The sequence below is a fragment of the Crinia signifera genome, chromosome 1, assembly GCF_055691185.1.
Source record: "Crinia signifera chromosome 1, ASM5569118v1, whole genome shotgun sequence".
NCBI classification, from domain to species: domain Eukaryota; kingdom Metazoa; phylum Chordata; class Amphibia; order Anura; family Myobatrachidae; genus Crinia; species Crinia signifera.
The window spans coordinates 375,782,407-375,797,271 of NC_139217.1; the positions used below are offsets into that span (position 1 = coordinate 375,782,407).

General features: G+C 43.5%; 1 protein-coding gene across 1 annotated transcript in view; it reads right to left on the minus strand.

Annotated features, from left to right (window-relative positions):
- The window catches only part of ACAD10 (acyl-CoA dehydrogenase family member 10), a 70,711-nt gene that overhangs the window by 40,834 nt on the left and 15,012 nt on the right, over positions 1–14,865 (minus strand). The window contains exons 3-10 of the mRNA XM_083151405.1: positions 11,412–11,560; positions 10,581–10,775; positions 10,267–10,425; positions 9,196–9,355; positions 8,923–9,064; positions 6,728–6,796; positions 4,201–4,382; positions 1,530–1,680 (exon numbers count right to left, since the gene is read on the minus strand). Coding sequence (XP_083007531.1) covers positions 1,530–1,680; positions 4,201–4,382; positions 6,728–6,796; positions 8,923–9,064; positions 9,196–9,355; positions 10,267–10,425; positions 10,581–10,775; positions 11,412–11,560 — 1,207 coding nt within the window. The remainder of the gene's footprint in view (positions 1–1,529; positions 1,681–4,200; positions 4,383–6,727; positions 6,797–8,922; positions 9,065–9,195; positions 9,356–10,266; positions 10,426–10,580; positions 10,776–11,411; positions 11,561–14,865) is intronic.

A 14,865-nucleotide genomic window follows, 5' to 3' on the forward strand; every position in this document is an offset into this window, starting at 1 on the left:
CACCCAAAACAATGTATACACACACACTTGGTGTTTTTGCCCAGCGTGTAGGTACAGTGCTGAAGTGAAAAACGCTAAGCTGAATTGCTCAGTGCATACATACTCAGTGATTTTCACCACACCCAGTGATTTTTACCGGAAGTGAACCACTTTCCCTATCAGGAGACTGTGTAAGGTGGCTCACTTGGCTGGTCAAACCAGCCGACGGCCTGTGGTGGCCGGCAATGATGCGGGAGCGCACATCAGCTCTCACCGCCGGGCCATACACAGTAGAAGAGGTTGAGCTCAATGTATCTTAAAACAGTAAAACTGAGTAATTTTGAGCTCAGATCAACTAGGGTATATGTCTGCAAATGTTACATCTGCTACACCTGCAGTGCATTGTTGTTTGTTCAGTTACTAATTGTTTGATTTACTTACAGACATGAAGCAGGCCATGCTCTTGTGTAGACAGCCCACCGTCATAATAGTAGGTAAACCATGCAGTATATGTACTAATCTGGCCCCCCACAACATAGATCTGTCCCAGGCTTTGCCTACGGTCACAGATTTAACTTTATAAATAGGTTAAAATGCTCAAAGGGAAAGAGGAGGAATAGACATAGGGTCTGAGGCAGAGACCATGCATGGTTACAAAATATAATTTTTTTGCTTCGCAAAAAGAAGTTTGCACTACAGTACAAAAGACTATGCAAGCCCTGCAACAACCACTTTGCATATATGAGAAATACTCAGGTTCGCTGGTGGATCGGATCTCTCCACTATCTATGCAACATCGAGTCTCACTTAAGACTCTCAAGATATGGCCACTGTGGCTGCGAACAGGATGGCATCCACATGCTGAAACATGCTCATTACACCTCCACATTATATGCCCATAACATGTTTTGTGAAGGCTCTGCGTCTCCTAAAATCTCTACCCTGAACCACTCATGAATTGCAGAAGCAATATCGATGTCATACACATACTTTCGTTTTGAGTGGCTGTAAGCCTTACTAGACTTTTGGCACATGGGCAGCAGTAAAAAATATGAATCCCTCAACACATATTGATACTGCATCCACCTCTGAGTAGGTCCCATTGTGGTCTCCTGTTGCCTACTCTAGAGGTCTAAAGGTCCCCACACACTATGGGCGATTGCCCGATTTCCGACCGATCATCCGATATATTAGCCGATTTTTACCGATAATCTGACGATTATCGGGGGGGGGGGAATCGTTCTAGTGTGTGGGACCTTAACTCAGACTGAATCGTACATGTTACATTTGGCACACCTGCAGTGCAACATGGATTGGTCCATTAGAGAAAGAAATGTGCTTTTAGATCCAGTCCGAAGTAGGCCTCAAATCCGTGTCTCCATTGTGGGTAACAATGTCTTCCAGAAACCATGACACACACAGAAGGTTCAACCTACAAGCAAGACCCTTACTGTTTTGATAATAGGATCAAAGTAACTGTCTCACTCAAAAGAATTGTACTTTAAAAGGTTTTATTATATAACCACATTAAAAATAGGAGAATATGTTACCTAAAGTCTCCATGTACAACAGTAGTGTTCTGGCCTGCAGGGAGATGATGTGGAAGCCACTCAATAAGCCTTTCCATTGCTGGGATTGTATGAGTCTCACTAGATCTGTACTGCTTTGTCCATAATTTAACTTGGCGTTGAACATATGCACCTAGTTGAAACAAAAAATATTATCGATAGTGAATAAAAAACAAAAATCATTGTAAGCAAATCCTTCTAAGTAGGTCAATCACTACACCCTGGCTAAAGGAGTTGTGCTCACAGTGCAGAGGTGCAGTATATATCTGGTTATTAAACACCAGGAAATATGCATGTGTTCACTGGTACTGGCAATTAACTCAGCAGTAGAAAAGTATAATCTGCCAGCGACTGACATCATAACTGGGTGGGCACATGTAAACACATAAGGTTGATAATTGGCAAGTCTGTATACACCTACTAATTGTCAGATAGGTCTGCCGATCCGTCACATTAGTGTGTACCCAGCTTTACTCTAGCTCAACTTCAGAGACACACCCACTGTAGTTTTGCCGCCCCTGCTTTTACATTTACAAGGGCAATCTCCTTAATAACTTACAATGAGTCTTCTCTGGAAAAACCAGTCATTCCCAATTGGCCTAACTTACATGGCATTTAAATACTCAATTTCACTTATACCCCTTTTACACCAGAGCCGCGACCCGGATTATTGCCGATCCATTCCGGGCCAGGGCTTGATGTAAAAAGGCAAAAAATAAATAAATAAATAACCCGGTCCTGTTACCCAGTGTCCGACCCGGCAAATGTTCAGGGTCGGACACGGGGCTTCAGCGGAGTCAGGGGTTGTGTAAATGGGTAACCCGGGTTATCCGACCCAGGGACTCATTTCCTCCAATCAGGGAGCCCCAACCTCCGGACCGCAGCACCCTGAAGTCAGTCCGGAGGTTGGGCAGGGGCTGCGCAAAGCCTCCGCTGCTGTCTGCGGTACTATGCAGACAGCAGCAGAGGTGAATGGATGCCTGTGTGCGGCATCCATTCACCTCATGGACAGAGGCTGGCGGCGCATGGAGGCTGAGGGCAGCCCAGCAGCTTACATGGGTGCTGGGCTTGCCCCCGGTGTGTCGGTCGGTGTCAGGCAGCGTTGTGGGGGTGATGGTCAGCAGGTTTCCCGGCGCTTGGAGATGATGTCATCTCCGAGAGCCGGCTCAGGGCCCGAATTCACCAGCGTCCGCTACCCAGCATAATGGGGTGTAAAAGGGAACAACTGCCAGGTCGCATCCAGGTCCAAAAACCTGGGTGCGACCCGGCAGTTTTGGTGTAAAAGTGGTATTAACATCAAATTCCTACTTGATATAGCCTTGCTCAGAATGGTCTTAAACAGTGTTTCAATTTGCCTTCTTTATTTAACAATTAGACCTTAGTATAAATACTTTAATGTTTACTACAATGAAGTCTCTATGCTAATGAAAAACAGGCTTTAACCACTTAACTGCAATTTTTTTTTCCAAAACCGTTTTTTTTTTTACAATGATTGAATTAAGTTAACCCTTTGAGTGCCAAGTGAACTCAGGTGTGGATATAGCACGGGAGGTACTGAGGGTAGGAAACCAGGAGGCAAAAGGACCAGAGGTCCCCTTGAGAGCAGCAACTGCAAGAATACTGTCTTCCTGCAGCCACACAGCTTTCTGACAGCCCACTTAAAATGCAACCATGTCAGGGAAAGCACAGCCTGCTGGTGGCAACTGGCAATCACATTATCTGTTAAGAATACTATACACTCCAAATATAAAAACAGATACATAAAGGCAAATATGATCTGCAGTGGGAGGTGAAGGTGCCCGTACACATTACAATTATTGTATACAATATTGCATCTCGGTTTTCCGATGAGATCGGTTCAGATCTAGTACAAAAAAATATGTGCTGCACATACTATTTGTACTAGATCTCATCTAATCTCATCACAAAACCGAGATGCGATGAAATGCGACACGGTATACAATATTTGTAATGTGTATGGGCACCTTAATGTAGCTTTCACATCACATAAAACATTTTGAAACGTTTTGAAAAACTGTAATTTTAAATGGTATTTTAAACGGGTCTAGTGTTCATATTGCAGCAGATTACCATTTAAAAATACCGTTTAAGTACCATTCACATCACCAGTCAAGCCGTTTAACCTCTGAACATGTTTCTACCCACAGCTTATTTCCTGGTTCAGGGAAGGGACACAAGACAAGGGACAGCCTATCACAGTGCTCTAACCTTTATTTTTTACTAAATACCATTTCAGTGCCATTCAGACAGCACAAAAAACGGCTCTGAATTGGCTTTAAAACGGGTAGGACTCTGCTTTTTAAACGTGTTGAAATACCAGTTAACTTTAAATGGTATTTCAACTATGACACTTTCACACTGCAGCCTTAAACGTTTTAAAAGGCAAAAAAACGGCAATATACCGTTTTAAAAGTGTGATGTGAAATGATGCCAATATTTTTGTTACATGGAGTTTCTATCAATATTAAATACTGAGGAACCCTCAATAACATTGTTTAGAATAGAAAGAATGAAGCGCACTAAACTTAGTACATTACTATATCAAAGCAAATAAGTTGATCTTAATGTTATACAGCATCACCTTTTTAAAAGGTAGCCAAACAGAATTCACATGCTATATGAAGTTAGTTACCCTGTTTCCCATAATCCTGCAGTCCAGCTTTCTGAATATCCACACTGTGAATTTTGCACAGAACTTTATTCATTGCTTTATATATAGCTCGGCGTTGTTCCACATCGAGTCCTGGCAGAGCAGTGTCTTTAAAAATGCGTCCAGTTAAATACTCCATCAAATAGAAGGGAGTACCGATTATGCTGTCAGAAAGAATACAATCACATTTGTATAAAATAATGGAAATAATTTACAGCCACAAGAGAGAAAGTGAATCTTAAAATAGGATTTTGGGGGTGCCGGACGGCTCCCCGACAGTCGGGATTCCGACAGTCATTACTCCGACGTCGGAATCCCGACTGCTCCCTCGTGGGGGTCCACGACCCCCATAGAGGGAGAATAAAATAGGTGGCTAGTGCAGCTCACCACCGAGCCCGCAAGGGGCTTCATTGCGCTCCCCACGCTGTGCAGTCGGGATTCCGACGTCTGACTAATGACTGTCGGAATCCCGACCGTCTGGTTTTTATACCACACCCGATTTTGGTACCTACCAGTAAATCCATTTATTTAAATCCACAGGGGCCACTGGAGTTCATTACAATGGGTATAGAGGTGTGGTTAGGGAGAGCTGGGCACTACAAAATTTCTAAGTGTAAGGCTCCTTCCCCTCTACTACCCATCATAACTCCAGTTAGCAAAATAAAGACCGAAAGGAGATGCGAGATGATAGGAACAAGAAACACATGCATGCTATGGAACAAAAATTGTCAGGTGACACAGAGCAGGGAGGGCGTCCAGTGGCCCCTGTGGATTCAGAAAAACAGATTTACCATTAGTCACAAAAATCCTATTTTCTCTTTCATCCAGCAGGGGCCACAGGAGTCCATTACAATGGGGAGGTTCCAAAATTATCCCCACGGGAGGGACAGCTCCGATCCTGCAACACTGAATGGCCAAATTGAACGCATGAAGAAGCAAAAGTGTCAAACTGATAGAACATCACAAATGTGGGAACCAACGACCAAATTGACACAGCGCAAAGTTGTAAAATAGACGCATCACGTGTCACTGTCCATGACGCTTACACAGATCTAGTAAAATGGGCAGACAGGGAAGGAGGCAGCAGCTTATGTGCTTAGACATACGTTTGTTGAATGGTAAGCTGAAGCCACCTAGCTATCATCTGTGATTTATGACGGCCAACCATGATGAACGGAATCATAAAGCATGAAGAGGCAATCAGTCTTACGTAACGATGCCGTTCTGGACACATACTTCTTTAAGGCACAGACAACATCCAGTGTCGAAGAACTATCGGAAGCATTCCATAACAAAGGATCCATTGGTTGATTTACATGAAACGATGAAAGATGGGCTGCATATGCAATTCAGTGCGATCTTCGTGATAGAGAGGATATGACTGAATCAATGGACTCCATCTTAAACCAGTGGTATGCAACGTAATGATTTAGGAACTGTAAGTTTAGTATAGGTCTGGCAGAACAATCTGGTTTTAGGACCACAAAAAGATTTGAATAACCTCTTCCTCTTTGCTGAACAGGAACTGGTACCACCACATGAAAGGTCAGCAGGGAATGGATTACCTGTTGCAAAATGGCTCCTATTTCTTGAGATATCAGAAGTCCCATCATGAAAAACTGATTGGCAGGTGACTTGACGAAGCCAAGGGTCTATGCCGGAGGTGTCCCATTGTTAATGAAAATTCAGCAAGCACCTACTTGCTAAGCTCCAAGGTAGGACGAGAAACAATCATGCCATGGGTTTTTATGTGGATTGGCCTCTTGGCAGAGCACTGTAGCCTGTGGGTATGCGCCTCCTTTGCCACCTCTGGCATGTACAAAATCATCTCTGCCACATCCTCAAAAGGACTGCTGAGGCCGAAATGATTGAAAAGAGGGCCCTGATTACTGCCTTCTAGCTGGTAAAGACGCCGATGGTGAGAAAGCAGAATTTCCACTAGTGGCCTGAGCTAAGTTCTTATCCAATCCTGGGCCGAATAAGATATCACCAGTAAATGGAAGAGCTTCCACAGCGCTTTTTGATGCAGAGTCCGCCTGCCAAAACCTCCACCAAAGGGCCGGGGGGGGGGGGGGGGGGGGGGTGGCACGATGCCCATGCAGGTTCAGATCTGCAGACCTTGGACAAATCGGAGGACAGCTTTGCCATTACCCCTATTAAATCAGGGTCCGGGTTTGAGCAAGTGTCACATAGGGTGACCTTGCTGTCAGGGTGTGAATACAATTAGTACCACAGTTAGAACAGCTTCTGTAAAGCCTTGGATGAACTGACTGTCATTGTTCCATGGACTCACACACACACACACACACAAACACAGTACAGCAGAAGATTAAAACAAGTGACAGGGAGAGGCGGCGGCCTCCTCTAGCATCTGTAGTAGAGAGGGAGGAGTCCACTTAGAAATGTAATAATTCCCAGCTCCCACTGCCCACACCTCTATACCCATTATAATGGACGCCAGTGGCCCCTACTGGATAAAAGAGAAATACCTATTGTAAATTACACTCACCTAGAATCTTCACAAAGGCTGTAAACCTTTGGTACAGGGATTCCGGCTTCACCCACTGCTTTCAAGATCCTATAAACAATTAATTTATTAAAAAATCAGTAAGCATTGAGCAGGATTTATTTGTGATCTTACATTTTGTATTATGTGCAAGTATTAACAATACCATGCTACCTCGCATACTTAACAATTGAGTCCCTTCAAATTGTTCCATGGATATTCTTTCAATTTTATGGTGAACATATAATTTGTCTGGCAAGTAAGTAACATGTGCTTTTGCATTTTGTGATTTAAATACAGTACTAAACTTAAGCCCTGTGCATGCTACAATACCTGCACCCGATATCATTAACGATATTGTGCATTTACACTGCAAAATATCGTCATCAGTATTGTCCAGTGTGGCCCCGCGCTTACTCTCAATGCTTCTCCCTCACACTGTGGTGGACAGCATCAGCAGGGAGGGCAAAGGCATGCTCTTTATGTCTCTCCTCTGCACTGTGGTGCAAAGCAATAGCAGGGAGGGGAAAGGCACGCACTTGCACTCTATGGCCAGTATTCAATGCCGGTGCGAGCGGCCGGCGAGGGGGTTAAACTGCGAGGATCACAGAAAACCAGTGATCCTCGCAGTTTAACCCCCGCGCCGGCCGCTCGCACTATGCAACGTTCTGGGGGAATCCTCGCAGTCACAGAACTGCGAGGATTCCCCTAAACTGCGAGAGCCACGGCTAGTGCAGCAAACTCGCTGTAATTAGCCTCGGCTCTCGCAGCTTTTGGAGGCACATTCGCAAATTCCCCTCGCTCAAAAAACGGAGCGAGGGGGAATTTGCGAATGAGGGGGGGTCAGTTGAATACTTACAGGGTGAGCGGTGACTGAGAGCAAAAAGTCCTGCTCGCAGTCACCGCTCGCCCACGGCATTGAATATATGCCTATGTCTCTCCCTCACACTGTGGTGGAAAGCATTAGCAGGGAGGGTAAAGGCAGGTGCTTACTCTCTATGGGCCTTATTCTAGTTCACTCTTTCTGACAAAATCCTTCTTAGATGGACAAAACCATATGCACTGCAGGTGGGGCAGATGTAACATGTGCAGAGAGAGTTAGATTTGGGTAGGGTTTTACTTCAAAGTAAGATCTATATTGCAGTGTAAAAATAAAGCAGCCAGTCTTTACCCTGCACAGAAACAAAATAACTCACCCAAATCTAATTCTCTCTGCACATGTTACATCTGCCCCCCTGCAGTGCACATGGTTTTGTCCATCTAAGAAGGATTGTGTCAGAAAGAGTGAACTAGAATAAGGCCCTATGTCTCCCCTCACACTTTGGTGGAAAGCATTAGCAGGGAGGGGGAAGGCACGCACTTGCTCTCTATGGGACAAATGTAATAGGGTGAGAGTTTCAGAAAGTGAGAGATTTTGGGAGAGTTTTCCCATGTTTTTTAAAGCAGCAATCAATTACATGGCAAAATCAACCTGGTTTTGCAGTGTAATTGATTGCTGCTTTAAAAAAAAAAGGGGGAAAACTCTCCCAAAATCTCTCACTTTCTGAAACTCTCACCCTATTTCATTTGTCCCAAAGTCTCTCCCTCACACTAGGGATGGCCATCAGTGCCTTTGCCATCGATGGCAAAATTGCACATGGCCATCGATAGTGTAAAACTATACAATGGGTGACCATCGATAGTTTTACATATCGATGGTCATCTATTACGTGTTAGTAATTGGCCTGTGGACCAATCAAAACACGTGGGCAGGGCTTCGCGTGTGTCGGGGGCGGGGCTATGCTCCGCGTCCCGGCACTTTAAAAAAAAAACAGCAAAACATCAGTTTTGCTGTGCCATCGATGTAGGGAAACCATCTGGTTCCCCCTCATCGATGGCAAAAATATTCGACATCGGCCATAAACCATCAATGAATTTTGAATCATCGATGTTCAATGGCCATCCCTTCCTCACACTGTGGTGGAAAGCATTAGCAGGGAGGGGGAAGGTACGTGCATGCTCTCTGTGTCTCTCCCCTGCACTGTGGTGGAAAGCATTAGCAGGGAGGGTAGTGGCACATGCTTGCTCTCTATGCCTCTCCCTTACACTGTGGTGCGAACCCTTATCATGGAGGGTAAAGGAAAGCACATGCTTTTTGATTGATTATAACATTACTTTGAGCGCTCATTGCAGGTGTAATGATGACTGACTGCACCTACCTATATTCCCTCTCTACAGCATGTGCCGCAGGCAGCAGCTTTCCTGGAGGTTTTTTCCGCAGCACAAGTTCTTTTCCATTAAATTTAACATAATAAGTGGGGTTGGACTGCCCATGACTGAATTGTCGGACAAGCAGGGGACCTGCAAGATTTCAAAGACACATATAACGTTTATGCAACTGCTGGTGAACGGAACAATGCATATGTCCATATCTGTAAATTAGCTGTTTAGGTGCCATTATTAAGAAATCAGTATTTTGCTGCGCCACGTACCAGACGATTCCTCCCCAAATAGATTTTCCAGATACTTGTTTAAGGAATCTCTTGGAATATCCATAGTGGGTCTCACAGAACGAGTGTTTGAAACAAAGTCTCTTAATGTAAATCCTAAGAGATTTTCTAAATCTTTTAGAGCTTCTGTGACATTATTGACCTGCATAACAAAAGAAACCTGGAGTACTGTGTTGAAAATGACCACAACGTGATACTGTAATCAAAAACAAATTGCATATTGGGGCTAGATGTATGATAACATACATACATACATACATATAGTAGTAGTGTTCATTCTAGCACCCGCTGTGTTTGAAAATCCATGCAGTTCCTCTTCCCTGCCTGGGGTGTCGCTGTGTGCTGTAGTGCTTCTAGCACAGTGTGGTCTGTATATCAGCACTGATATGAAAACCAGACCTTGCTAGAAACACCACAGCAGACAGTGACACCCCAGGCATGGAAGAGGAACTGCATGGATTTTCAAACACAGCGGGTGCTAGAATGAACACTATACATACATACATACATACATACATACATACATACACATTTACACCACTTGCAGTTCTCAACAGTTTCACAAAACTGAAGTAATTGCCCACCCTGGGTACAGTGTGATATAATCCGAGAGGTTTTTTTTTGCTTACTAAAACTACAACTTTTGATCTAGATTTTAGCTTTTGACACAGCTGACAAGAAAGTACAGCAATGAATCAGTAACACATACAGTATATATGATATCTGTAATGCATGTGGGCATGGAGTGGATGGAGCTCCTTTCCTTTTTATTATAACATATAAAACACTGTTAATGGTACAGAAGCACCCACAATTAGCATAGTATGCAGAAAAAAGTATTGGGCTTAGCTGCGATTGATATACATTAAATACAAATGATGTAATTGAATTATAGTAGTCAGCTGCAACATGAGGTATTACCTTACTTTGTTACCTCAGCAGAAATCAGAATTATGACTTTGCTTTGTTCAGTTTATCCAAAAGGTTTCTACCCTTATCTTCAGTTATTCTCCTCATAGGTGAACTGTGTATACAGTGTAGACAGCCACTTACCTTTATTGTACTGAAACCTAGCTGCGCAGCAGCTTTCAAGTTCTGCCCTATGTCATCCAGAAAGATGGCCTCCGCTGGAAGAATACCGAGCCGCTCTGCGCACAGCTGGTAGATCCGAGGGTCTGGTTTACACACCCCTTCAATGCAAGACTCAACGATCTACAATAACACAAACCTATCAGAAAATAACTCTCATCTACAATGAAATGAAATGATCATAATATGCAGTCAGCATCCTTTTGATTGTTAGAAGTAATGAGGGGTGTATGCTATCAGGATTCATTCAGCCAATTGGAGACAATAATTGTCCTTACCACATCAAACTGTGAGCGGTCTAACGGCAGGAAACTTTCTCCATCATGTAGAAAGAAATTGTTGCTCAGAACAGCCGTTTTGAGCCCTTCTGCTCGGATACACTGAATAGCTGCAGTCATTTCAGGTACCTGTTTTGCCATCTCTCTACTGGTGAGGTCGGTGAGGAAACTGTGAACGGGAACTGTTCCACCTGCCTGCAGTATGTATGAGAAAAAGTGATTGCCATAACTGTATTTCTTGTCTACGTAATCATCAAGCATGGGCACACCGGCCATGTTATACCTATTAACTTGCACTACAGAGTGAGGCAGCTGTTTTCTGGGTAGGGGTAACTAGCAATCACCTGCAGTTGTCCACTATTCAGCCACGTCTGCTTTTTATGTGGTTGCCATTTAACTGCACTCAGGCAACATATGCTCCTGGCTCAGCCACATGGTTCTTGTATTCATAAAGTGCAGTAATATGCATCGCACTACACGCTCAAAGTATATCGTCTGTCAGAGAATTTTAATCTTACGCTTTGGAAAACATACTTGACACAGCTGGATGTGTTACCTCAAACAGCAGCATAGAATAATCGAATAACCTGGCATAAGAAAATTATTTGCTATGTGCTAAATCTGAATGTGAAATAACATTTGTATTTCCAATATACACAACCACTGCCTGTTTTTTGTATATTTTACCTGACACATGTATTGTGCTTACCAGCCTTTGTATGTGTAGTGTTGCTCGCAATGCTGTAGCAGGTTGGTAATGTGAGAAATCACAGAACACAAAGTCCTATGTGCCCTAAAAAACAGACAAGAACCAATAACATTGAAACTCACAATCTTTGAGCAGAGGTTTCCAAATTCTTTCTCAAAGCCTTGAGCTGATAACTCTCCTCTCATATATTTCATCCAGGGCCCGTCATTTCCACCAGTTAGAATGGCTTGCTGTATTGTATCCACAGGAACATTGTTACGGATTTCCCAATCTGAACAAAAACAGTGAACACATTATAGCTACTAGTTTATGTGAATACATTACCGGTCAAAAGTTTGGACAAACCTTCTCATTCAATGGTCTTTGTTTATTTTAATTATTTTCTACATTGTAGATTGATACTAAAGACATCAAAACTATGAAAGAACACATGTGGAATTATGCCGTAAACAAAAAAGTTGAAAAATGACAGGAGCTGATTGATTGGTGGTTTTAGAACTTTTCAAGGCTTAGCACATCTCGCCCTAAAATGGCTACAGAATGCTTATAAATTTGCACACTGGTGGGTCCTGCATGTTGGTCCAGCCAATAAACTGAGGAGTACTCTCACACTGGCCAAAGTTGGCTCTGTATGTCAACTCAATGACCTCATGTCAGTATTCACATCCCTATTTCCGAAATGAACAAAAGAGGAATTTACCAATTCTTCCAAACAGCAAATCAGTGCCACATGAAGTACTAGATAAAGAGAGTAAATTAATATGGTATGGAATGAAAAATTAAAAAAAAAAATTAAAAATGCAATTTTTAATGAAAATTTTTATATACACATCAATATCAATATGTGATGACTAATAACAAAAAAATGACTACACCAACTAATGAACAGAAAAAGAAGTAAAATACATGGAATGAATAATAATAATAAAAAAAAAAATGGTTTCCGGAATGTACTTTTTTGTTTTGCTAAAAGCATTACTGGGGACATTTGTGACTGGTGCTACTGGGGACATCTTTATACTGGCACTACTGGAGACATCTGTAACTGCCACTAAACACGTACAAGAAAACTACTGCTTAGCATTCACATTTAGGGCCTTATTCTGGTTCACTTTTAGAGGCAAATTCCTTCTCAAATGGACAAAACCATGTGCAATGCAGGTGGGGCAGATGTAACATGTCCATAGAGAATTAGATTTGGGTGAGTTATTTTGTTTCTGCGCAGGGAAAATACTGACTGCTTTATTTCTACACTGCAAGATAGATCTCACTTTGAAGAAAAACCCCACCCAAACAGTGGCGTAACAATATCTCCTCAGACCCTGCGGTCGCGGGGTGGTGCTGTGTAAGTGCGGGCGCTGGGGGTTTGCAGGGCTGTTCTCTGAAACTGTCTGCTCAATGGGGGCGGACATTTTGGTATGGTCAGTTTTTCATACCAGCAGAAGCCAGGAGGGGAGCCGGCTGCGGGTCCCTGGCACTGAAGGACAGTGGAAAGTAAGGCACGAAGGCGGATTAAATTTTCGTCTGGGGGAGCACGGTTTTGATAGTTACGCCACTGCACCCAAATCGAATTCTATCTGCACGAGTTACATCTGCCCCCCCTGCAGTTTACATGGTTTTGGTTCACTCTGTCTGGGTGGTGACTATCTGATCGAAGGGCTTTTTAAAATCACCCAGCAGTGGTCAGGTCTGAATCGGACCCAAAATCTTGTACATTGGGTATTTTATTCAATGTATTTAGGATGCATAAGATGTGTTGGGACACTTCATGAAACTAAAACAATCAACAAATATGTTGTCCAGGCCTTCAAGAGTTAATAAGTGTTTTTTTTTTCTTTATTCACATAACGTAAGGGTCTATTACCCATGCCAGTACCCGAAGGCAGTATACACTTTGTGAAAGTTACAGACCATTACAACAGGTTCCAAAAAAGGGAAAAATTAGATTGCTGAATCATAACAAGGGAAGAGAAGAAAGACTGTTATGTACGTGACGCACTGTTAGGACAAGAAAAATTAATAAAATGTAACCTTTAATTGTTTATTTTAAGATTTGCGACATATAAAAACAATTGCCAAGGAGGCTGAGAGGAAGAAACAAAGTGTTTTTAAAAAAGGGGATATAGATCCTCTCAAATTGAACCCCAATGTCCTGTTCCCAGTGTAATTGCTAGATTAGGTGCGTGTTGCTGTATATCTTACAGTGTGTACCCACTCATGAAATGAACAAATCTGTTACAATTTTCACTTAATTAAGTTACTTTTGTTTAATATTAGTTTATAACACAGATTGTTTCCAAGGACTGTGCAGATAAATTAGGACAGCAAAGTAAATATGTCTGTTTGGTCCTTTTAAACATCAAAAAAAGGGGTTGCCGCCTAGTATCTGCACAGATATTGCGCAGTGTGTAGCACAGTCTTCAATAATAACAGACTACGGGGCCGGCTGGTAGTATACGTGCCGTATTTCACATCTAAAGTGTACACGTTAGATCTGATATTGGGAACACAAATTGGCTGTTAGTGTTCTCCGCCGTTTGTTTGGTTCCTCTCCGCAGGGAAAGTGGCTTGTATGTATGCCGCTGTTCCCGGCTGTGCTGGTAGTGCGTCGGTGTCTGTGGGGAGATCAGTCAGTGGTGAGGCTGTGATTCTCCAACTCGCAGACCCGCTCCGTCACTTGACACTGCGCCTAACAGAGGGACGCACCGGCCGGGTGCTGTATCTGCACTGGCGTGCTGTAATCACATCTGAGTCTTGGGAGACCGTGGTCAGGTTCTGACCCCACAGCTCCTATCAGATGTGCCCTCTGTGAGTGGATACTGTAACGCCCTATACATCAATCAAAATACATTTCATGGGGGAAGGGGACATGGGGATATTTCACACACTAAGTGTGTCTGGTCAACGCGCGTGTCGCCACCAGCTTCATCAGGTCCTGATGAAGCTGGTGGCGACACGCGCGTTGACCAGACACACTTAGTGTGTGAAATATCCCCATGTCCCCTTCCCCCATGAAATGTATTTTGATTGATGTATAGGGCGTTACAGTATCCACTCACAGAGGGCACATCTGATAGGAGCTGTGGGGTCAGAACCTGACCACGGTCTACCAAGACTCAGATGTGATTACAGCACGCCAGTGCAGATACAGCACCCGGCCGGTGCGTCCCTCTGTTAGGCGCAGTGTCAAGTGACGGAGCGCGACGCGGGTCTGCGAGTTGGAGAATCACAGCCTCACCACTGACTGATCTCCCCACAGACACCGACGCACTACCAGCACAGCCGGGAACAGCGGCATACATACAAGCCACTTTCCCTGCGGAGAGGAACCAAACAAACGGCGGAGAACACTAACAGCCAATTTGTGTTCCCAATATCAGATCTAACGTGTACACTTTAGATGTGAAATACGGCACGTATACTACCAGCCGGCCCCGTAGTCTGTTATTATTGAAGACTGTGCTACACACTGCGCAATATCTGTGCAGATACTAGGCGGCAACCCCTTTTTTTGATGTTTAAAAAGGACCAAACAGACATATTTACTTTGCTGTCCTAATTTATATGCACAGTCCT